This window comes from Sylvia atricapilla, chromosome 1, assembly GCF_009819655.1.
Source record: "Sylvia atricapilla isolate bSylAtr1 chromosome 1, bSylAtr1.pri, whole genome shotgun sequence".
NCBI classification, from domain to species: Eukaryota; Metazoa; Chordata; class Aves; order Passeriformes; family Sylviidae; genus Sylvia; species Sylvia atricapilla.
Window position 1 is genome coordinate 92,612,788 of NC_089140.1, and position 26,031 is coordinate 92,638,818.

Consider the following 26,031-nt stretch of genomic DNA (forward strand, 5'->3'; position numbering starts at 1 on the left):
GAGACATTGCTAAAGGGGAGCCACAAGAGGCAGCAGCAAGTGAACATCACAAAGGAGTTGGTGGAGAGAGGAGGCCCCCATGCAAATCCCACTCTCCAGCCTGACAGCACGGTGCCTCAGCTCCCCACCGCTCCCACAGCAGCACAGAACACACTTCTACAAGGAGTAGCAGGCAAATCTTTCAAGGGAAACACAACCACAAGCACTTCCCCAGCTATGGGTTAATTTTCAGCCCGAGACACAAAGCTAGTTCAGATTTCTGGATTTTCCCATCCTTGTTCACATCGCAGTGGTTGAGCAGGATCTGGCGGAACTTGTCCAGGTCCACCCCACTAATGCTGGGCTGCAGGCAAAGAGAAAAAGAGTGCTGAGAGAGAAAATGGCTCTGGATTTCCCCAGCTTGTAAAGCAGCCCACCATGTAGTAACTGGAAGATACACCCAAAGAAGAACGACCAAAAGGCCCCACATTATTTCATATGCCGTGGGGAAGCAAACAGAAGATGGGGAAAAGGGTACCCTGCAAAAGTAGAAGGTGCATGGAACTGTAAGTGACTGTATAGAAATGCACCATGACTTTTGTGCTCAGTCAAGGACATCAGTATCTGATGTATACAACTTTAGAAAGTTGTGCAATGCATATCCCTGCTCTTGCAGACCTGTGCTTTCATCTGGTTTCCTCTCTCAAACCTGCTGTGCAAGGACTAATGTGGCATTTCTGTCAGCATACTGCTATTTTATAGGCTAGTCAGCAACAAATAAAAATACCTTTTGTGGACCAAGTTCATGTTGAAGACACATTTTACAGGCTTCACAGTCTCAGTATACTCCTAATGCTGTACTGCCTGCTCTGCTTCCCACATTCTCAGGAGGGGATCAAATTCACATGCACAGCTTGTGGTGTCCAAGGGCAATGCTGATGGAGGCCCTTAGGCAAAGTACAAATTTCCTTCCTTTACACACATTCACAGCACAAATCCAGCCTCCTGCCCATCCCCACACCCTTCCCTGCACACTGCATGTCCAGAACACACACACAGAGCCATCAGCACCCAGCTGCTGTTTTCTGCTCTCTCCTGAATGGACGTGGCAGCACAGATATTGCACTCCATGTGGAAATGCAACAGCTCAGGCTCAGAGGAAGCTAAAGCTCAGATTCTGTTTGGGTCAAAAGCTCTATCTTAGACTGCATTTGCAAACTCAGGATAATTTAATGAAGACAGACTCTTCTGTCCATCACGAGCTGAAGAGACACACCAGGTATAATATTCTTATAATTTCCAATTATTTGGAATATTCAATTATATTCAAATAATATTCAAGTAATTTCCAATTGCAGCCCTGAGATGAACTAATGAACCATGAGGTCATTCTGGTGAGAACCATATCCACAAGAAAAACAAAGAAAAATTGTGATGATCCATCCATATCATGTCATGCTGTAACATCTGCCTAATTCAAAGTATGAACTAGAATGGACCTTTAAAAAATAGAGTTGCTGAGGGAAGCTGTATTAATTTGTCAGGCAGAATTTCTGTGATACAGTGAAATGCTCAATAACATGTCTACTGAGATGGTGCCATTCCCTTCTGCTGATGATCAAACTAAAATTTGACTCTATGTTCTAACTAGTGTCTCTGTGTACATAACCTTTCCAAAAGTAGATCTTTAAGAAAAACAGAGTATTAACAAACAGAGCCATGAAGATACCTTGACCAGTTCCATCATGTCTTTGACAAACCCATCCACTTCTGGGCCTTCGAGTGCTCCTGTTTTACTCTGAAAGAAGGAATAAACATCAGAATTCCCCAGTGAGTCAAAACCACTACAGTATTTATTACTCAGTACCACCACCTGGTCACCAAGCTTTGTAGCATAAAGTTCACAGAATCATGAAATGGTTTGGGTTAGAAGGGACATTAAAAATCATCCAATTCCAACCATTCCACCATGGCACACCTAGCCCAGGTTGCTCAAAGCCCCATGCAACCTGGCCTTGAACACTTCCAGGGTTGGGAAATCCACAGCTTCTCTGGGCAAACCTGTTCTAGTGCTTCACTACCCTTGCAGTAAAAAATTTCTTCCTAGTGTCTAAAACTTAATATCCTTTTATTTTTCCCAAACCATCTCTTTCCATCAAATGGAAGCAATGTCTCCCACCACCCTGAGGGAGCTGTGTGACTGTCAGAAGCAGCACTGAATTGCTGATGTCTAACAGGCAGTTCAATTGTTGTGTGTGTCGTGGGCCAGACTCCCTAAACAACCATGGGTTCAGTATCAGAAGGGGGTTTATTTTGCAACGTAGTGGTGATGCAGGTCCTGAACTGCCAAGAGACTGTGAGCACTAAAGCCACACCTCCTCTGCCTCCCTTGCATCTCCTGAAGGAAAACTGCAAAGGCAGCAGCACTGGCCATGGCAGTGGAGAAAGTCAAAAAGGGACCTTGACACGAGATCTCTGAGCACTGCTCCTCTCTGTCCCTACTTTACCCCTCCCAGTCTGGCATCTGGGCTCTTGGGCCATGGGCTTGGGCACAGCTGCCACTCCTCAGTGACTCCAGCAGGAGTCACCCAGCAGGAGGAAGAAGTCTCAGCAGCACATGCTAAATCTCTCACTTATAAACCGCAAGGGAATGGACTGACTCATGGGACTCACAACGTCGTAGTGTGCAAAGATCTTCTCAAAATCTCTTCTCCTTTCTTCTGTGCTGCAAGCCTGTGTACAGAGAAGACAAACAAATGAAAAATTAAAGCAAAAGTTTCAAATTTGGGCCCGGGTCATCTTAGCTGAGAGAGATAGGATCAATGTATCAAAAATTAGCGCTACTTACATCCATCTTAAATTGAAGAAGGAAATTTTCCTGGAGTGCCAGAATCCTGAATGGAGAGATTTAAATTATTATCTTTTCACTTTATCATCTGCACATGAACTATTCTGAGCTCTCCTTGTTTGCAAAGCAAAGGGATGTTAAAGGTCTATAAAAGAGAAATTTGCCTGTGGGGTTATTTACAGAGGGCTGTTGTGGGAACACACACCTTCCTGCTGTCTGATGGGGCACAGAGAGTGCCCTTTGTCTCACCACAGACATGCCTATTAGCACCATTGCTTCTCCCAGAGCATTTCTGGTGGTCCTGCACAACAGAGGGTGTCTGCTTCTGAAGAAGAGCTACCAGATTTGTAACTGGCTTGCTGTGCTCCATTAAAGAAAGTGATTTATGGCTCTCTCTTGGAGGGAGACTGAGTGGTTGTAAAAGTAAAGGACAAAGTAATACTGGCCTCTGCACCAAGACTGGCAGAATTCCTCTCTTTTCATCTCCTAAAGCCTATCAAGCACTGATAAACCCTTTTCTCACTCCAGCTGCTCTGCTAACCCTGAGGTTTTTAGAGCCCATGCACAGGGAATGCTGACCTGTGTCTGCACATGGAGGGATCTGGAGTCTGAGAAATGTTCTCAGACTGGAGGAGGGCCTCAGATGGCCTGGTTCCCAAAACGGAACAGTACCTAAGAGAAAATTGTAACAGCAATCCCCTTTGGATACTCTCTGTCCTGCCTCAAGTTCTTCTCATATGTTTCATGGTCAAAGGGAACTGTTGTATGCACTGCAGTCATTTGTGTTGGCATTTGTCAGAATCTGAAGCAGAGAATAACAGTGGCAAACCAGCACCTCTGTCCCCTCATCCTCTAAACTGGTCTTCTAAGACTGTATTTGCAAATTTAAAGTCCTATACAACCAGTACACATAGTTTTACAGAGAGAGGCATATTCTCTATCTCTAGACAGTGAACATCATCTAAAAGCCTCTGAGGTATCAAGAACAAAAAAGAGACAGAGGCCCATGACTGAGTCACCAGCTTCATTCACAAGCATCTCGCCTTGGCTCTCCAAATTCTTTCCTACTGCCACTGCCAAACTCTTTTGTGGTGGCACTTTCATTATTCAAAATGCAGTAAAAATTCTTTGCAATCCCTGTTGCACAAAACAAATGCATGTCTGTGACCCCGTTGAAAGGATTGTCATCCTTCTTTTGGAGAAACAGAGCCCCTGGCTGCTTTGCTACCTCCTGGGAAGCGCCTCAGATTTTGCCAGAGCACATGGATGTTGTACAGACAGATCCTGGCATTGCTCCTATCACTGGCTCTGGATTCTCAGGTTTTTCCAGTGGGGACCATGTGTTGGAGAGGTGGGATCAGAGCAGATCTAATTCAAAAAGAGGTAGAATTCAACTGCACATCCCTGGAGGGAAAGCATCACCTTCCATGGATCTACCATTGTGGTCTGAAACACCCCATCAACACTATTAAATCCTACCTGGCCAGGTCATTCAGGTCCAGTCGCCCATCTTTGTTTCTGTCAAAGATTTTCATCTATAAATCAAGAAGACAGAGATAAAATAGATGGGCCATGAGGAGAACACACATACAAAAAAAAAAAGCCAATATACATTTTGCTCAGCCCTTCCCTCTGCTTGCTCAGGGTGCTTGCCCAAACCCTGGGCAGCATGGCATCCTGTGCTAGCACCAAGTGCAAGGGTGGCACAAGGGAATAGCAAACCCCACCAGCTTTCTGACAGCAACAACCCAAAGCAATCAAATACCAGTACCACTCCCTTCCCACCTTACATAGGGATAAAGCAGGTCTGCAGAAAAGACCTTCAGAAACTAAGTACTGACATTGCCTTTGCCCTGAAAAAAACAAAACTGAACAAAACAAACAAAAAAAGAGGGAAAATTTCTAAACACTTCCACCTGGACTCCTACCTTTGACTGTTGCTGTGGCTTCTGAGCAGCTGAGGTACAAATACCATCTTCTAATCAGCACTCAGGATTTTACACCACTAAAGCTGTGGGGTTTGCTTGGCTCAAGGCCTGCTGCTAGAATGTACTAACACTTGGAAGAAGGTTCAGGCTGCCAACATCAAGAGATTAAATGTGAATTCAAAACTTAATCTTTTTCTTTTCCTGAAAAGCATAATTTTGATGAGCCATCACAAAAAGAATAGATATATTTATTTGTTTGTTGTATTTAGTTCTGCATTTGTCTTCAAGGCACAAAAAAGGGTCTCTTACAAAGGGGGTGAGGGGATGTCTAATGAGTTGCAAACTTGAATAACTCATGGCTCAAAGTTCTAGAAAAAAAATACATTCCACATTGTGTGTGTGGGGAAGATGAAATTTTACTATGACAGATTACCTTTCTATGTCAAATACTCAGTTCAGGAATGTGCATTAATATTACCTTGATAGATCACATTTGCTTGTTAGGTGGTTGTGCAGAGTAATTGGTTCACTACAGATCTTTTCTGTATTGCACAGCTGTTGGAGAAGGCCCAGACCAGCCCCTATCTGACAAAGCTCAGAGGGACAGGATTATCCCCTATGACATAGCCTGAATGTGTGGGAGCCAGCAGCATGTCCCAGGCCATTCCCAGGAATGGAGCCAGGGTAGAGTCTAAGAATCATGTGAGAAAAGGTAGCAGGTGGAGAGCTGCCACTTCTCAGGGAGATTTTGCCTGTTCTGTCAGTGATGCCTCTTCACTGCCCATTGCTCAAGGGGAGCAAGGACAGCAAGTTCATGGTTACCCTTTATTGTACCATGTTTAGACTGAGATTCTGTAACAGACTCTTTATTGTTAATTATTCTGAGTATTTTACACTTGTGAGGTTTGGGTGGAATTTTTGAAGAGGCATTTGGTTTGGGATCACTTTTTCTCCCACTGAAAGACAGCATGAAAGTCCTATGAATGATTGAAGGCCCATATTGAGATATTTAGAAAAAATGGCATCGTGAGAGCCATGTGAGTGTTCAGTGGCACAAAGAAAGCTGTTTTCCTATTCAACTTCGCTCTGCAAACATATGCCCTGTGCAGAACCACTAAATGACAGAGGAAAGACTTCTGAATTGACCTTTGCTCTAGAGCTGGGGAGAAAAATAAAGCTGCCAGGCCATCCTGAGGATGCATTCCCTCTGGTTGCATCAGTCCAAGTTGTTCCATTCCAGCTGATCTAACTTCTTGCACACTGCTTCCTGCCCCATTATATCTCCCACAGCAATATGGCACTTTTCCCTGGTCTCTGCTGGAGCAGAAGTGGGAGAAGGCTAGAGGAAGGGATGGGAGCAGAAGCTGCCTTTGGTGGTGCTACCAAGGGGAAAAATGTCCTTGCAATGACAACCTCCCACTGCCATCAGAGAGATAAACCCGAGCCTTCAGTTCTCAGCTGGTAAAGGAGTTATTCTGCAGGTCATAGAAAATTATTAATGTTCTTTCTAGAAATAAATAAGCCCATGTAAGATTTTAAAAGCCTCTCTCCAATTGGACCATTAATGCCTAACCTGGTTTTGTCTATTGTTCGGGGAGAGAGAGAAATACCCCCACTACTTCACTTTTCACACTCTCCACCACAGGTGACTTTGCTACATCCAGCTTACATCATTGTTCTAAAATATGCTGCCTAAAGGAAGCTTATGGAGACAAGCCCTAAGGAGATGGCTGGAGAAATTACCAGCATGTGGGTGGTGGGAATACCATAGTCCTTGAGCTCTATAGTAACTTCAGTGCTTTTGAAAATGTTACTCTAAATCCCTTGGTTTAGGCCACCAAGGAGCCTTAGTTACCCACATGGTCTGTAGGAGCTCACCACAAAGCAATGCAGCTGGTGGGGTGAGACAGAACAGCATTTCCTGGGAAAGGACAGCTTTTGGTGGGAAACACAGGGCCCAGCTCTCAGGAACTCTGCTGCCAGGTCAGGGCAGCTCTGGCTGAAGGCACTGGTCTTTGGTTCATACAAAAATACAGTATCCTTACAAAAAAAGACTGCCTTTAGCAGTCTTTGTAATTCACTTGGATTCTCCTACATGTTTCTGAGCTCCTGAAAGTGTGTTTTATTTTCTCCTATTTCTGCTGCATCTCAGAATTACTGTCTTGAGACTAACGTGCAGTGCTTCAGCGTAGACTTCAAATTCAGATGTGTTTTTCTCTCTGTGATCCCTCAGAAAAGCAAACAACTGCCACAACTACCCTGAATGCAATTTTCAAACACATGCAATATTTTGATCATCCATACCAGTCAACAGAAAGAAAAACAGTCTGGCTGGAAGAGCTATGCCAAGCTAATTCTTGCCCAGTGACTAACACATGAAAGATGGAAAATATGTAGGGAAGAAAGGCTAGTGCTCACTGAATTAGTTCAGGTACCACAGCTAATAAGCTAGACCTAATCCTGTTATTGGGACAAGTGGAGCTCATGCATACCCTCTACATGGCAATCATGTGCTGCATTACTCGGGGAACAGCCTGGGGAAATGTTTTTAATTAAACTTTCAAGTTTCAAGCATGTGAGTGTTTGATCTGATCTGCTAATTGTGTGCATGAGTACACAAAGAATGGCAGAGGGTACCCACACTATATGACAAAGCATACATCATGGGAGAAGCAGATAATTGAAATGGTTATGAGGTTGTTACTAATTTAAACTTTTGCCTTCACACACCATCTTGATATGTTAAATTTGATGGATTTTCAGTTTACACTCTTGAAAGGTATATTTATGCTGCCAGGCTGATACGAAACATCCCAATGTGGTTAAGGACAAGGTCTGGCATGTTTAAATAGCACTCAATTTTACTAAAAGCTCTGTTGCATCTAGCAGTATGCTTTATGAAATGATGCATTTCCTTTACTGTCAAGCTTCCCCATGTTTTAAAGTGTTTGCACAAATTAATTCACTGACATTTTAATGGCAGTGCACCAAGGGCATACCCTCTGTTTGTTTGAATGTACTCTGAGGCACTCTGAGACAGACAGAGAATATGGAAGAGCTTGGTTTGCAAATAAAAGTTGTTAAGTTTCCATTTTTTAAAGAGCAAAATCAAAACTGCCATCAGCTTTTAATTCAGCAAAGGAAATACCTCTGCTTTTTCAGTCCAGTGTTGTAAAGCCATTGAAACACCACAGTATGATAAACACCCACATTCTTTGAAGAGCAATATAAATCTGAATAATTTTCCATGACAGAGATAAGGAAAGAAGTAAACAACCAAAATAAATAGTTCTGTGATCAGCAGACTCACTAAAACCTGCTTTTATACCTTCTCTGGTTCTCTTTCTTTGTGTGTAATAAAGTGGGACACCGAGAGAGTCAGTTTTAGTTGACCTCCTACTTTTATACAAACATATTTTAATATATATATCATGGGTACTCATGCCCAGCAGCTGAAACAAAAGTTGGCCAGGGAGTACAGAGGTTATTGAGACTATATAAAGACAGGCATCAGCCCAAACTGCAGGACTGCCTATGGCCTCTTTCTTTAGGGAAGGATGGGGTCACAAAGGCATTTACAGAGTGTCAGGAGGGCCCAGTGGCCAGCAAGTCACCCTCAGGACCAAAGCTCAGTGTCCTGCCCAGCCAGACTGCCTGTATCACATAGACAAATTCTTTAGCACAGGATTTCTAAAAGTGTTTTGATTCCTAAGACACGAAGGCATTATCTGTTGGGGTGTTCAAAAGCCTGCAGGCACCTGAGTTCTGTTGGTTTTGATCTTTAGAAATTAAGTTTGAGCTTAAATGGGATTTTCTGCTTCCTTTGGCTTATGCCACAGCAAATGTGGTGCAAAACTGGAGGTGACAGCACCATTGGCATTAAATTGAGAAGGGACACAGGAAGCAGATTTGTGTCCATCTGCCATGTGGGTCTTCTCAGGGACCTGGGAAAGAGGTCAGCATGTGTCACTACCAGGAGGAGAAGAGGAGAAGGGATGAGCAAAGACTGCACTTTAGGAACCAATCTTGAAGGCTACAGTCTACTCCTATGGTATTTCTAGAGCTTTGGGAAATTTGCTCAGTGTGTTGCTATGTTTGTATGTTCACAAACATAACAAATTCTGTTTAGGCTTTTTTTTTTTTCAATGTAATAAACATTTGGCTATTATTACACCTTGTGTTTGGTGGTCATAGGAGACTTTGTTAACAAAGCTATGCTAGTTTGACTAGTAAGATGTCAATGTTTTAAATCACCTGAATTTTCTGTGTTTTGGCTTTTATTTACCCACATGAGTACGTGGGCATCAGCACTGAGCACAGATAGACTTTCACAGCCATGGAACTGACTGCACTGAAACTCTGGCATTATTCTTGCAGAGGGGACAGTCAGCAGCCACAAAAGCACCAGAAATCTCCCCAATGTACAATAAAGGTAGTTCACAGTGCATACTTTTGGATCATCCTCAGGGAGAAGACAACCTCTTTCCCTTTGCACAAAGAAGATGAGGAGCCCTCAGCTGTAGGCTTGTGCACTAGGCACATAGCTCAGTACCCAGGAGAATCTTTGCAGATAACCCCAGCAAAACCCTGGTGCCATTACAGCTGGGAAAAATATCTATTCTGACTTCTCTAGGGTTAAGATTTCATCCTCAGTCATCACCATCTACAAGCTTTCAAATGCTGTATACTTGCTGAGTTATTAGTAAACTGCACTTACATTATTGCCTCTCTAGAATATTTACCTGTGGTAGGCAAAGATGGCATCCTGGCTGGGCAAGAACTCTCCTTTGCATTTTACTGAAATATAATGATGCTCAGATTAAAGGAATTTTTTATGCTCCATCTGACATTATCAACATAAGGCAATGAAAAAAGTGAATGTCAGTGCTGCATGTGTGACTGTTTCAGCAGATTAAACAACTTTAATTGCTGAAGTTTGACTCAGAAATGAGCTTGCCCTGCATGCAGCTTGTAGATATTGGGATTACAAACTAGAAGTACCACGCTGCTATCTGGGAAGCTGCAGACTATCAGAAACTATATCTTAAATCTAGTTCATATCCTGGCATTTACAATATTCTGCTTAAGTGCACAGCTGTGTGCATGTACAGGTAAGGCAATCTGTCACTCATAAAAAATTGTTGCCAAATGCATGGGTGAGATGAGTACTTCTGAGCTGAAACTTCACCAGTACCCAGAAACCCACTAACAGCTTGACCTCAGGGGCTGAGGGGAGGTGGGAAGGATTGAAAAACTTGTTCTACTGTCATCATCCACAGTATCCTCATTGTGAAGCATTAAAGGGGCCAGTCTTTATTTCTCCAGCTTGTGTTAATTCAGGAAGGCAGAAAAGACAGAAAATTCTCACCATGCTATTTAAACCCTCAATCCATTTTCATCTATGCTCACTCTGTCTCCCAAAGCACACACTGCAGGGGCCTCTTCTCAAGCGGCTCAAAGCAATATCAGGCTTCACTTCAACCTCCAAGCACTTGCTCCCTGCCAAACAGCCCTTGGTCGATGCCCACAGGAAGGCAACAAACCTACAGATTGTTTTCAAAGACTCAGAACTGCAAGTGGGTACATGTAAATAATTATTAATACACACTTAATTACTATTAATACAAATATGTATCCATGTAGGCATGGAAAAAACCCCAAGAACAGTGCTTACAAAGTGGCTTCCTCAACACAGCATTGTCACTTCAATTGCCCCATGAAGAGTCTTGAGAACTCAAATGTTCTTTTGTGATTTTCTCCAGTGACTTTAGTGCTCTTTAAGATTTGATTTAGCAGACTCGCAGAGTTTGTGCAATGCCAATTTCATTACCTGTTGGCTTTATAGGAGTTCATCACTTGTTCATCAAATCCTGATCTGTATCAGTGTTCTCTGAAGAAAGGATGTCAAGGTCACAAGGAAACAGAATAGCCTCTTAAGAAGCAGCTGCTAAGCAACCAGATAAAGTGATGTTCCTTTCCAGAGACGACCAATCTATTCCGAAAGAAATACTCTCTCCCTCTTCTCAACATTTTTTTTAATGTGGTGTGAGATCTTTCATAGCAGCACAAGGGGTGAGAATTCAGTATGCCCTGGTTGGTTGATACAGTATCTGCTCACACTGCTCACGAACTGCAAATACCCAGCACAAAACCATAAAATGCTGCCTTTTTTTTTTTTTTTCTTTCTCAAGCCTGGGCTAGCTTCTTTAAAATGATAGTTTTTGCCTTTTCCCCTTTATCTCTATCTCCAGAAGGCCCTAGGGTCCACTCTGGATATCAGTAGCTGCTTAAGATGTGTGCAGCCAGCTGTGTGTGTACAGAAAAAAGGGCAGAGATCTGTATATTCCTGTGGAGACAGATGGGTTTACAGCTCCTTGGGACACAGCTTATTTCAACTGAATAATAATTACATTGGCCCTTGAAAGCCCTGAGCTGGATAGATGGGCCACCCTGTGAGACCCTGTAGTTGTGTGCAGCAGAAACGAGTCCTGCTCCCAAGGACTTTGTGCTTTAAAAAGATAAAAGAGTGGAAGCAAGGCAAGAGGGGAGAGAAATGTAGGTATGTCTGCAGAAAAGGAACCACTGCTGCTGGTTGTCAAAGATATAACAGAAAATCTGTTGCCAGGAAAAAAATGGGTGGGACTCTGCACTCCAGCAGCTCCTCACTCCATGTGGGAAAAGGAGAGAGAGGAAGCAAAGGGTTACCCCTACCCTTGGCCTTGACATCAAACCTTTGAGTCACTTTTCCCTCTTTAATCCAGCCCTGAAAATACAAGCCTGAATCTTTCTTCCCTCCTTGAAATTTTGCCTTCTTACTTCAGATAGTTTCCTATGCAATCATTTGTGGTGTGTATCTGATGCTATAGGATAATTTGCTGTTACATACAGAACTCATATCTTCTATTTTACTCCAGGATATCATAGGATAAGATGATGCCTGTGGTAATTTCACACCCTGCTTTAGCTTTTGGGATCAGGTGTGCTTATAAACATCCTTGATCTAGAGAAAAGGAAAAAATAATCATCTGCCATATTCTTATTTTCTAATAAGCATTAACATCCCTGATTCTTTTGACATTGCAGCTTGGAAAACCTCTGTCCTCAGGAGCCAGATTTGCATTTCAGATCATAGATTTCCCTAGATATACAAAGCATCCCTTTTCCCAGATCAAATCTTATCTTCTAACATAGAGATTAGACTGCCTCTCTGGAGATACAAAGCCCTTCCCACAAGAAGTCATGGGAATACAAAGCAGACCTCCTGGCTCTCAACCCTGGGCTGCATTGATTCCTAGCTGGTTTGGGGTAGTGGAATCACAGATCTTTCCTGGGAAATTAAAGGGAAGAGAAAGGAGTTGGAGGAAATGAACCACCCACTGCCTACAAGGTTCAGATTGCCTATTCCCCAGCACCTGATCAGAGATTAAGTACTGGGGATGGAAACCTTAATGGAGCAGAATGAAAGATATTTGCTACCAGCAAATGCTACCAGAAAGATTTTTGTCTTAGCTGTAACTTCCGGGCTTTTTTTTTGTTTTCAAACCCTGCCAGCTGGAAAATAATTTCTGCAGCTGGCATTCCTCTCTCTTCACTGTCTTATAAATATGAAAAACAAAATATACACTGTTCTGTAACAGCACGGTTTCTCACATTGCTCTAAAGGGTCACATTTCTAGGCACACACACATCACACATACATAACATGGTATTGCAAAATATGTGGGCAGCTCCTTGTTTGCTTGCATACCAAGCTGGGTTTTAGGTACAAACACAGATTTTGTGCCAAGAAACAAGGCAGTTCCATCTGAAAACCATTTAGAAAATTGCAGTGATAGATTTCTGCTAGTGGAATTCAAATTATACCCTTGAGAATGACATCCAGAAATGAGATCTTTTTTCCCCTTCTTTTCTTGTTTTTAGATGTTTAGATATAATAAGTTGCTCTGAAATCCGGGTGACTGATGCTAAACCCACACCAAATATGATGTTGTTGATTGCAGCATAAAAGCTATATTGTGATAAGCCAGGTGGAGAATTGAAACTTTCAACCTCTCAGACTCTCAGGGAAGCAGAAGGGAGGCAGCAAGGCTTGCTGGGCTTTGCAGAGCAGAAAAGCCAGATACCTGCATGTCTTGGGAGCAAAAAGATTTGCTGGGAGGAAGAGGGGAAAGAAGGAGGTGAAAAAACAAGAGATCTGGCTGAGGCTGAACATATCCTGAAGAAGGACGCACCTTGCCTATATTTAAAGAGATTTAGAGCTCAGCTTGCTTTGGTGTAAAGTTGAGCTCTTTTCTCAAAGGAAATTATTCAGCTCTCAGCAAAACTATTTGAAATGCATTCACAGCTGATGTCCAGTGCAAAGAACTGTTAGCAGCAGCAGAGATCCCCCCAGGGATCTCTGACACACCTTTTAAGAGGCCTTTTATGGCGCTGCAACATTGACCCTAAAGGAGATTTTAGGCTATACTCTGATCTAAAGAACATTGATTCTATCTTTTCTTACCATAGTATCAGTATATTCTTCCAGTTTTACTTCAGCAACCATCTTGTTATGCTGCAAAAAGAGATCTCGCAGGAAATCCTGTAGTAACAAAAGAGAGAAAATTTACTCTCTTAGAATAAATTCAAGAAATAACAGTAGGAAATTCAATTCAAATTCAGCAGGGTTACACAAATCTAGTTTTGCATTCCTGGTTAGTACTAGTGTTTTCAGTTTGAAAAAGTTCAGGTTTTTTTTAGCTGGAACATGTTTTTTTAAAATAAATTAGAAAGTAACTAAATTTTCCCAGAATAGGCATACTGGAGTGAGTCCTAATAGACTCACAAAATAAGCAAAAGACAACATAAGTCGTGCAATACTTGCTAATTGATCTAAAATCAAAACATTTGCCAGTCATTAAAACACTCAAGCCTCCTCTTACATCTTTGCTGGGACACAGGCTGAAGCCACATACTGAGGCTTCAGCAGAGACTGCAGCCCAGGGATGGGCTTCTGCGACTGCTGGCTCAAAGTGTTTGAGTCATGGTTTCTGAACAGGCTCTTGCCTCAATAGCCTGAGCTTTAATGAGAAATCAGTGTTCAGAAAACCTGCACATTCAACAAGAGATTATGAAGAAATCCCCTCAATAAAACACCATGGCTTTGGCTCTGTTAAGTGGCACATGCACATGTGTAAGGGGAGGCCAAGGGGAGGCAGTGCTTGTGGGGCTCACTGGATACCTCAGGTCACCAAGACAACTGGGGTCATCGGACAGGGCCAGGGGGAAGCACGACATCGAGGGCAACAGCAAACCATCCTCCCTCCTGCAGGGCCCCTGAGACCATGCCAGAAGGCACAAGTCCTTAAACTTGCTATGAACAACCCAGAAATGCCATTTGTCAATCACACAAAAATACAGCAAACTGGTAAAGCTGATGGAAGGGCTCCCATTGACATCAGCGAGCTGTAGGTCAAGCCCAAAGAGATTTGTTAGAATAACTTACTTTGAGTTCACCAGCTGAAATAAATCCACTGCTGTCAGCATCGTAACTGCGCCAGATCTGAATGGGGATAGATTGATGTGAGCACATAAATATTGCAGTTACTCATCTGCTCAGTGATAGATTGTAAAGATTCAAAGCAGATCTTCCATAATGACCAAGTTGTTTGTATTAGCCAACATTTAATTAATTGTAGATGAAATGAAATAAACTTTTCACACAATAGCTCTTACTCACACTTGGATGCTGTACATGCTACATGCTGCTATCACATGTTTAATGCAGACACACTGTCTATAAAAGGAAGACAATGAAGAAACTGTTTTTTGCATTTCTTACCTAATTTGTACATGCAGCTTCTTTTATTTATCTGAGGGAAGGCCATACACAATAGGCCATTGATCTGCAGAAGCCTCCAGCTTGTATGTGAAATAGAAGTAACTGCATGCGTGTTGGGATACTTAGGGGCAGAGATCAGAGGAAGACTGGGCAAAGTTCTATGGGCTTATTGACCCAACTTATGGAGGTTTCCTCTCCGTGTCCTAACAGTCTAGTGTTTCAGGATAAAATGGTGCTTAAAATGTGCCTGCTCTGCTGTTTCGGTCTACACTTTTTACAGGTGAGCAGCTGCAGGGGTGAATTGATGAGTGAGGATGTTTTGTCTGTGGTGGCATGACTGATAGGTGGCTGAGAGTGTTTGTAAATGTAATGAGCTCTCTGGGTACCCTTGGTCCCAGATACCACTTCTCTGTTTTACTGGTGTAAATAATGTAAAACTATCTCTGCCTTGAACAGATCATAACGTGTTTCGCTTCCACAATACCATTTCTTCTATTTCCCAAGCTGTGTGTTACAGAGGACAGAAGGCTTGGTGTTGAAGAAGTTGGTGCTGTGCAAGGGGGAGGAGGCAGTGTGGAGATACAGACCCGCATGAATTCCACACTGTTGTCCAAGGGAGTTTCCCGTCGGAAAAGCAGAAGGAAGTTCTCATCATCCGGCAAGATCATATTTGCAAGCTGGGAAAAAAAAAAAAAAATTAAAAAAAATCCCCACAACAAAAAGCAAACTCACACCATGAAAGTAAAGAAAAGAAAAAAACTTGGGTAGCTGTTGACCCAGCATGTGAAATATAGGTTCAGCATGTTTCTCCCTTGGAAATAAACTGTAATACTCCATGAGTCACCTTCTTTACACCCAAGCTCTATCTTCCAGATCTCCCAAGTCTGCTACAGGTCTTAATCACAGAATGGTTTGGGTTGGAAGGGACCTTTAAGGTCATCCAATCCAATTCCCCTGCAAAGAGCAGACACATCTTCAACTAGATCAGGTTGCTCAGAGCCTCTTCCAACTTGATCTTTGATGTTTCTAGGGATGGATGGGACATGAACCAACTCCCTGGGCAACTCCTTCAAGTCCTTTACAACCCTCATAAAAAAAAAAAAAAAAAGTCTTTAATTATCTACACCCTTTCGATTTAAAACCATTACCCCTTGTCCTATTGCTACAGACCCTATAAAAAGTCTGCTCTAATCCTCCATCCTTCTATAAAAGAAATCCTGGGCTGGGTTGGGCAGAGTTACCTCCTGGATTTGTAAGCGTCCATCTGTGGTGACATCGTAGACAGACATGAATTGCTCCTTCATCCTCTGAACGTCTTCCTCTGTGATAGTGCTCTGCCATATGGAAAACAACAAGTGCATGAGAATTGCTGAGGGTACCAGAAGACCCTCCTGGAAGAAATCTCTCCTCACTCACAGATAATCACCAGGATCATTGCATTCTTACAGACATACCATTGTGGAGGAAGTTTTGGAAATCTGTCCTATCTATATCTTTGCAGCTACTAAGCTTTCAGTTGGAAGATCAGTGCTTGGAAACCGCAAAATATTTCAGTGACACCTGCTTCTTTAGCCAACTGTTCCCATTATATATCACTGGGGTTTGGTTTTACTCAAGGGTGTGTTACAGCAGTTTCCATCCTGTTTGTTTTCAGCTTGTGCTTTTCAGGAAGATATCCTTATCCTTGAATGACATCTCTGCAGTTCATTAGATCATCAGCCTTGAAAGGTGTCAGCGGAGCTAGATTGTTGCTTATTATTGCCTGTCAGCTGATTTAAAACCTGGCATCAAGCCCTGTCAGTGTTTCTGGGTTAACAGCACAAAATTCCAAGCAATTGACATTCCCTTTGTATCTGCTCAACCCCATAATCAGTTTACACACAGTGAGGAGTTCTCCAGACTTGTCAGGTTATGTGTTTTGATAGGCATTGCTGTGACAGGTGAAATACAATGCTTAGGTGTGGGAACTGGCAGTGGTCAAAGAGGAATTTCTTAGGCAATCAGGCAGCTTGTGAGAAAGTAAGTCAGATAGACTTTCCCAGGGATTGCTTTGGAGGAGCTGGGAGAAGACATTCTAAACAATTTCTAATCTTGCACCTGCTGCTTTTTCAACTTGTTTACTTGCACAAATGTTTACAAAGGGGTGTTGGTTCGAATGACCAGTCATGTTCAGCATATCAGAACAGTGTATAAAAAGGATGTGCTTTTCAATAAACACTGCTTTTGTGCCCTCCAAGAAGATTTGAGTTATATTGTTATTTACAGCCATCCTGAATAATAACTACATTTAGGTTCATCAGGCACAGTTTCTTTAGCAGAAACCATGAGGGTACCCACTCTGACTGAACTACACAAAATACAATTTCCTCACCATGTAAAAAGGCTTCTGGTCATATGAGCTCTATGGCTGGGCTGGGAAGCTCATCTAGTTAATCTTTCCTGAGCAATTAAGTCCTATGTCACCCTCAGCATCCACACTGTGCAGGTCCTGGCTTCTCTCCCAGCTGTGGGAGGTGACCCCTCTCTGGGAGGGGAGGGAAGGATGGGAGAAGGATAATCCACACTGGATTATGGCATACCTTTGTAGAACTTTTTACAGGGCAATAAATTAACTTCTTCCCAATCCCTGAATAAAAGTCCTTCAAAGATTTTATCATCTCTATAACCAGGTGGACATGGGACTTCAGCTATTTCTTCCTGGGTCTTCTAACCCAGTTTCTCATTCTCTCCAGCTGCTATTGAAGCTCCATTAGGTCGTACACTCCATCTTTTATTACTGCACCACAAGACCATGAGTGACTTTCCCAAGTTTACCCAGTGCACAGCTCCACATAGTGCAGCCCTTGGGGTGCATCTTTGCTGTGTAACACCAAGGGTGGCAGCTCACAGTCTGGGGAGGAAACACCAAGCAGTGATCCCACTGGGATGCACCCAAGGTCACAGGCCCCAGGAGGAGTGGCTGAATGGGTTCCAGGGCATGGCTGCAGGATCCTCCTTTCCTGTGGTGGTGTCCAGAAAGTCCTGTGGGCTTGGATTTTGAGGGCACAGCACATCACTGAACACATGCTTTGGTTTTCTTTTCCCTTGGCATTATAACTCACCCTCATGCTATTTAAATTGTCTTCTGACAGCACCTTGACACTTTGAGACATCTCCCAGGAGTTAGGTGAGCCTATCAGTTGCCACCTTCAATAGGCTTGCAAAGTACTCTGAAATGATCCTTCCCTGAGCCCAATAGGATGAGTTATTTCCAAAATTATAGTCATAGCTGCTATTTGAAACGTGTGCTGTGCATTTCAAACTAGTCATTTGTTAAAATGTTCAACTTAGTGTCAGCTATTAACCACTGAATTTTCTGTGGCAGGGACACTGTTACCTGCGTAAAAATAGGACAGCCTCCTTCTTTTTATAAACTGATTTAAACTATGGGATACATCAAGTAAATGCCTGGAATACTTACAATATTTACACAGCTCCAAAAGCTTTTATTCCAAGGGGTTACCCTACAGTGGATTTTTCAATTTGGACAACCTTTCTCTCTTCATAAATATTCTACTTGCAAAACACAACTGGTAATAGTTCTACCAAAGCCCGGCCTTTACTCACAAAGAATAAAATAATAAAACACAAAATGGCTTTCCCAAGATGCATGTTCAAGACAAAGTTATTTCTGTATTAAAAATTTTTACACTAAGAACAATATACCTCATGTTATGACCATTAGGTTCCAAAGGGGACCTTTCTCTTTATATAAAAAAAAAAATAATCCCACAAGACTGAAAAAACGCCCCCAACACATCAAATAAGACATTCCAAATGAAACTAAGGTTGGGAGACCTGGTTTTCAAGATTGACATACTGGCAGTGCAAACAAGTAGCTTGCTCTATTTTCCTTTCTATTCCAAAAACATTTAAAAGGCTGAAAAACCCCATAATCTACCTGATCTGTTCCCCTTGTCCAAGCAAGGACATGCATGATCTGAAGACTCACCTCACCAGCAAGGAGGCTGGGACTGCACAAGTGGTTGGGAGGGGACACAGCCGGGACAGCTGACCCCAGCTGACCCAAAAGATATACCATACCATATGGCATAGTGCTCAGCATATAGAGCTGGGGGAAGAAGGAGAAAAGGAAGGTATTTGGAGTGTGCTGTTTGTCTTCTGAAGTCAGCATGATGGAACTTTGCTTTCCTGGACATGGCTGAACAGCTGCCTTCCCATGGCAACTGGTGAATGAATTATTTGTTTTCCCTTGGCTTGTGCCCTTGGGTTTTGCTTTACCTATTAAAACATCTTTATCTCAACCTATGAGTTTTCTCACTTTTCTGATTCCCTCTCCCATTTCACTGGGCAGTGAGTGAGTGAGTGGCTGTATGGGGCTGCCTGCTGGGTTAAACCACAATGAAACAAATAGCAGCACACAAAAATGTGCCTCTTGTCTCACAAGATGGAACAGGAGGAAATGGCCTTGCAGCAAGTAGATATCTGCAGCTGAGAATATCTTTCTTTATCAGAAAATGCTGTCTTGATTATGTTACCTGTCTCAAGCAACAGATCCTTATCCAGTTTCAAAGATTTGCAAAGCTTTTTTTTTTGTAAGGGCTTGAGTGAATGCTGTTGCATCCTTTCCAGTCACTGTGTACGGAGAAGCTTCTTGTAATCCCTTGTTTTCCCTGGTGCATGCACCTCCTTAAGTTTGTGGATGATGTGTGGTTTCCAAGGGCTGCTGCATGTTCTTACTGCAGCCAGGAAAGAAATCTTTACTACTTACCATGAGGAGAAGGCCATGTCATTTTTATTCTCATAAAAGAACAGAGTTTAAAATATTGCTGTGACTTCGTTCACATATTTTTCAGGGTTAACAAGCAAATTTCTTACTACAGATGTTCTTCCACAGAGCTTTACTGAGAAAAGCTTCTGTGCTTCAAGTTGCCGTAACAAATGAATTTTCTGCTTTCTCATTTCCGTGTCCAGTCTCTGCCTTTCCTTTTGTGAAAATCCTGTAGAAGTACTTGTAGCATCACAAAGGTAATCTGTTTTTTAATAGTGTTTGTAATTACAGAGAGGGCATGATCACATATTTTTAAAATTTCTACAGCATTTAATTTCTTTGGCATGGCGGGTTACAATTGTTTGGAAACCTGCCTGTAATCCGTCTTCTTTGATAATCCATTCCTTTTATACTGTTGCACTCTTTGCCTCATGCTGACTAATTAAGTGTTTGCTCCGAAAGGGATTCATGTGCTTGGCAGAATTTTGCCTTGATGAAAACACAGCTATGAGTCACTTGGTTTGGGGGACAAAAAGTGAATGTATGGAGCATTGCAGAGCCTTTCTGACTTGATGAAATGGGATGTCTCATTTAATTCCTGCTGGTCAAGAAAATCCTGTAATAAATTGATTTATATTTTCCTTCTTGACATGATTTTAGAAGCAAGCCACTATATTGATTAGGGTATAAAAAAGGATGAAACTACATTTAAGTGACTATTATACCCTGTTTCTTGAAAAAAACCTGGAGAATTTTCTAAAAATGCTGGCTTGAACACTTGTCTTCTAGTGTTTCAGCCAAATATGATAGAAAGGCCAAGGGTCCCACAGATATCAAGTTCCTACAAGATCTATGAAAATAAATTGTGTCTGCCAAGGAGGAGAGTTGGAAAACAAAATCAATGACTGTTATCATGCCAAAAGCTACGCAGTATAGATATGAGGCCAGCAAGGACCAGATGAGAGACATTAGTAATACACACTTTGACTTTAGAAGCAGAACCTTTCATTTTTGAGCCAGACATTTCTTCCTTGTGAAAACTAATTTCATGACTTTGTTACCCCTGTGCAGTTGTAGGCTGGATTGCCTGCCTCAAGGGCTATCACTTGAGAATTTGGCCCTGTACTCTGGTTAGGATTTTTGATTAGGATTTACTGTACTACCGCATGTGACAATAGATGAGCACTTACCCTGTCATCCCACAGCTCATTTTTGGTCCTTTTTTACCTCTCATCAGCAAAATGTGGGAAAGCTTTTTTTCCCCATAGCTGACAGCAGCATTCAACAAAGGCTACTACAGCCTTCCCTGTGCCATCATGGTTTTGTGGTTAGGTTTTAGACAGGTTCTTTTTTCTGTCCTCTCTGCTAGGCTGAAAGTTGTCTGGCATGCATTTGAGTGTTGAAAACATATGTCATTTTTACCATGGGTATGTTGAGTTGGCATTAAGAAACACCTCGTGGCACTTCCATGCCTTAATGTGGAGGAACAGGATTAGGAGCTGGTCAGGGTAATCAAGGCTGACAAAAGCCATACCTAAAGAAATAAGTCTATTTGGCAATAATCAGAATGATAGAATGGTTTGGGTTGAAAGGATCTTCAAAGACCATCAAGTTCCAACATCTTCCCCTAGACCAGGTTGCTCAAAGCCCCTCCAAGCCTGAACACTCCAGGAATGGGGGCATCCACAGCTTCTTTGGGCAACCTATTCCAGGGCCGCTCCACCCTGACAGAAAAGAATTCTTTCCTAATATTTAAAGAGCCAGGATTGCCTGGGGGTTGGAATTCTGAAATATTCTGGATGTGGATGCAAGCTGATTGGTTCCTGCTAGGGGTCTTGTTGCTGTTCACCTGCTGGTCACCATTGACCTCTAGGTCTCTTGGGGTGGTAAAGCACAGGGGAAATCTGCTTTGGATGGCTTTGAGGCTGGCTGATATTTTGGTCATTAAACTTTGTTTGAGTAGCTGTTGCATTTCTGACCATGCTAAATTATACACACTGGTAATTATACATATTGATATGTATAATTTGTACAAATTATACACACTCAAAATTATACATATTGAGACAGACAATGCAGTGTGCAAGGCAAGGATGAACTGCAAGAGTAGCTGGAGGGTGCTTCTATTCTTTGGAAGTAAAAAGCAAAGACAAATCCTTAATTTGCTGCTTGGAGTGAGCTCCAGAGGATTAACTTTGGTTCCTTCCAGTCATAACTATCCATGTGGTTTTCAGACAGGAGGGATTTAAAAAAAGCTAATACCTGTCTTGTCTGATCAAATTTATACTTCAACAATTGTTGTGGTCTCCTATACAGTTACAGTTAGGTGAAGGCAACCATCCTTTATCTGAAAGTTCTCTATGTAATTTGAGTGTAATGTAGGCAAAGTGAAATACTTTTCTGAGAAAGCCCAATGGCAATATCCATTTCTCTCCATATCTGCCCAGACATCACTGGTTTTATGGAAACTTTCAGTAATCCAACCCCAAAATTTACAGCCATTCACAAAGAGCTTCATTAAAACCATAGGAAAGAGCAAGCAAGGAAGATTCTTAATGGTCTTGATACAGAAAGAAAGATGTACAGGAATATAAGACAGAAATGCAGGAGCTGTAGTTCTTGTTCTAATAAAATTACTTCTTTGATGCTGAAAGAAACTGTCATTTCCACTGGTCTTTCACCTCAGTATAAAAACTTTTAGAAAATGCATTGAAAGAGGTGCCATAGTGTAGAAGAAAGAGGTTTATGAAAGAGAAGAAGAGAGCCCAGGCAGCTCACAGCAGCCATGCAGTAGCAGCTTGGAAGCTGGAGGTTCAAATGGTTAAAGAGAAGTCACAGCAATGACAAAAGAAACAGGTGGATAATGCCAGCAACTCAAAAATGTAATGCTGGCAGGAGGACTACACACACCTGGAAACTGACTAGGATAGGATAGAATAGGATAGGCTATTCCAGTTGGAAGGAACCTTCCAACAACCTACAACAACCATCTAGTGCAATCATCTGACTACTTTGGGGCTGGACAAAAGTTCAAGTCTGTTGTTAAGTGCATTGTCCAAATACCTCCAGCAATCACTCACTGCTGGAGGAGAAGGGACAGGAAGCAGCATCTGGGATTTGGTTGATTTACTACAGGTCTACCTTTGTTGCAAAGTTTTCCCTTTCCCCTGATAAATGTTGATGGTTCAATAAAAGACAATGAAGTGGCCTCCATCACTGGATACTATTTCAAGGTTCTTTCCTTGCTCAGAGTTGTCGGGCAGAGCTGTGTCTCTCAGCTTCCCAACAGGCTCCTTTTTGCATTGTTTTCCCAGCTGCTCCCATCCCCTGGCATTTAGTGTCAGCTGGGGATGCTGCAGAGTAACTGAAGAAAAACAGAGCTGAAGGACCACAGTGGTCATTAAGAAAAATAACAGCTTAGAGCACGCAAGCTGAAAAAATATAATTACGAAGCCATTCTCTATTCAAGCAGAGACAACTTGCAGTGCTGATAACATTATTTATCACTTGTGTAGCACTTCAGACACAGTCACTAATTAATCCTTGTGACACATCTATAAGTTGTGCCAGTGTATTGCTGTCTCCCCCTTTTACTGTGCAAGGAAACAAAGATGTTAAAAAACCCAAAGGAGTAAAGGTCAAGATGAGTGGGACAGCAGAGAGATGCTCAGTCCCAGCTCACTGGTTTTATCACAGATGACACTTTCTGTAGGTAGGTAAAAGCAATGCAGAGGTTTACTCTTTACCCTCCTGCCATAATCACAAGCCTGTACGATATAAATTATGGGAAAAAGAGAAAAATGGCTCAATGTTGGTAGACAAACTCATTGTACAAAGCTGGTAAAGACCTTTGTTTAACTTGGTGCTCAAATGGCCTCCATGCCCAGTGGGCAGAGGACTACTCAGCCTCCCAGGACAAAGCTCCCCTTGGGTTTTCTGCCACAAAGACAGCCTGCTCTGCCTGCAGCCTGACATGTAGTTTTATCCCTTATATTACCCTTGCCTATTCCAAAACTAGGCAAGAAGACTAGAGGGGAGCAAAAACCAAAAGCACTTGAGAGCCTGTCTGGGCACCCTGAAAGTTAGTGAGCATCGTCCTCCAGAATTAGCTTATTTCTTCTTTTTGATAGGAGGAGAGGGAGCTGGTTTTTTTTCCATTCAATTTGTGCTAAACTATTTCTTTTAATGGCAAAACTCAGATACCAGAAGCAAAGGAGATGCAAACTGGATCAGGGTGCCGAGGTAAGCTGTAGTCATCCAAGGAGGGACTTCTAACAAGCAATGAAATTATTACTGATTTCTTAAAGTGGAAAGCTCATTGCTAGAACACCCTCATTTTGCAAGTTCTGTGTGCTGATAAATGACACAATGTAATGGAGCTCACATATCAGCAAGACCACAAAAACTGCTGTAACACACCAGGTTTGCTACTCAGCTGGTGTGACGCTGTCCCAGGACCTCGTGTGAGGGATGCACACGGGCAGCAAGTGGGGCTTGGAGTTTCTCTTGACTCACATCCTTAGGAAGTTGCCTTTAGCATGAGATCTCTGGTCAATCCTGGATTTTATCACCACCAGCTCACTCCAGAGAGCCCCACTTGGAGGTCCCTTCAGCTATCCACTGCAGCGCTGAGCTCTGCAGCCTCATTTTAAGTATCTCCTTCGATATCTCATGTTTGCTATAGCTGAGTTTGTTTGAGTATGCTTTGTGTTGTTGTTTCAACACCCCAAGACTAGCAACTCCCAGTTTCATCTTTTGTTCTTGGGTAAGCAATCATGAGCTTTACGATTTCTCTTTAAATCAGCTTTTCTGTGTCCTTAAAGATTCTTATTGCTGAATCTTTTTTTATTTGTTTGAAGCCTTTTGACATGCTTATCTGTTCATCTAACCATCCATGGTCTGAAAGACATTTCTGCAGAAACTGCCAATATTTCGATACAAATTTACTTGCAAATTAAATTAAAATATGCTTAAAAATTACTTGGAGCTTCTTCTTTTTTTTTTTTTTTTTTTTTTTTTTTTTTTTTTTTTTTTTTTTTTACTGTAACCCTAGAGATCTAAGAATACTAATCGGCTTGTAGGTACAGTTCTGATTTTACACTTGATACTCATGAATTTATGCCTTTTATCAGCTACCTTTTCTCTCTTTGTTAATTAGTTTTTGCTTAAAGGAATTCTTTCACCTCTGGTTTTTGGCACATCCTCTCCTTCTGTTTGGAAGATATTTCCTCCTTTTCCTGTCTGAGCACATGCTGTGCAGTGAAACTATTACTATATCCCTTCTGAGTGCTGGCCTGAGTAGCTGGATTTCTCCTTCACTGATGGTGACACTCATAGGCAAGACATGACCTGGAGCCAAAGAAAGCAGCCCTTGTAAATCGTAGCGTAACTTCTGTTTGTACGGAGATGCAGACAATGAGAGAGGGGAAATGCTGCCAAACCCAGGAAAGCAAACCAGGGGAGAAGCCCAGAAACACTGTAGAGCCAGGTCTGGATCTTAGAAGCAACAGAATTGATTCTCATTTGGCTTTTAGCCATTTGTGGCAATACAGGCAGAAGCCTTCTTCCTAAGCACCATTTAAAATTAATGACAGTATATTTGTTTAAAATTGACCTGGGAAAGAAACCTATCATATTAACAAAACTAATCAGCACAGGCTTGAACAAATAAACCACGAACATTGCCCTCCTGCTCAGCCAGCCAGCCGGTCTGTGTGCCGGTGCTTTTTCACTTGTTTCTACTCAACAACAGCAAATGACTTTCTCTCCACGCTGCCAACCAACTGCTGCGATCTCCCCCTGTCCAGCAGCTGCTGGGCTGGAAACAACTGATCCAACTGCTCAGCTGACTGCACTTTGCTGTAGGTGCTTAAATGCCACCCTGTTGCCGAGACAAAAGCTCTTTACCTCGGGATGGCCACGGGAGTCAGCAATCAGGGAACAAAAAACACAAACCCTCTCTCAGCACAACTTTTTTGCTTGGACCTGATGCGCATCGAACACGGCTCAGTACTTACTTCTGGTCCCAGTTTCTCCAGGAGGTGATGAAAAAAATCGTCAAGCTCCTTCCCTTCTATGTAACCATTGTCTAAATAAAAAGCAAATATATGAATGGTCAGGGGTACTGCCCGAGTTCCAGCGGCTGCATGCAGGCAGCTCAAGGCTCCAGGGTGGGGATCTCAGCTGGGGCCTCGCCTGCCCGCGCAGAGGAGCCCCATGTCCTGTCCAACTTCTCCTCTTCACTTCTGTGTGAGGGCAGGCCACAGCTGCGGGGCTCCCTTCAGAGCTTTTCTTACAGAAAACTTCTCAGAAACAAAAATAAATCCCCAAACAGAGGGAGCAGCGGGTGAAACGGGGAAGTCATGAAAAGGCAAAACTTTTGGGGCGAAAAGAAGGATTTACAGCTGTGAGGAGGAAGAGGGCGGCTCGAAAACACCTGCAAGATCTCGTGGGGGAAAAGCTCGGACACGACGGCCCCATGTGCAGCATCCCAGGCCCCCACACCGCACCCACCGACGCCCGCCCCGGCGGCCTCGCTCTCGCTTCCCCCGCCCGGCCCCAGGCAGCCCCCAGCCGGCTGCCCCCACGCCCGTCCCCACTTGCCGTCGGCATCGAAGCGCCGCCAGGCCCCGAGGAAGGCGGCGGCGTCCAGGCGCCCGTCGGCGCCGCTCTCCATGGTGCTGCC

The 26,031-nt window shown here is 42.8% G+C and overlaps 1 protein-coding gene across 1 annotated transcript; it reads right to left on the bottom strand.

Annotated features, from left to right (window-relative positions):
• On the bottom strand, positions 1-26,031 carry SCGN (secretagogin, EF-hand calcium binding protein). Its single transcript, XM_066331396.1, has 11 exons — positions 25,950-26,031; positions 25,364-25,434; positions 15,817-15,909; positions 15,163-15,252; positions 14,240-14,296; positions 13,259-13,336; positions 4,307-4,362; positions 2,828-2,873; positions 2,653-2,712; positions 1,709-1,777; positions 1-343 (listed from the first exon to the last, which is right to left on the bottom strand). Exons 1-11 carry the CDS (start codon positions 26,020-26,022, stop codon positions 215-217), a joined length of 822 nt encoding a protein of 273 aa, XP_066187493.1. The 5' UTR covers positions 26,023-26,031; the 3' UTR covers positions 1-214.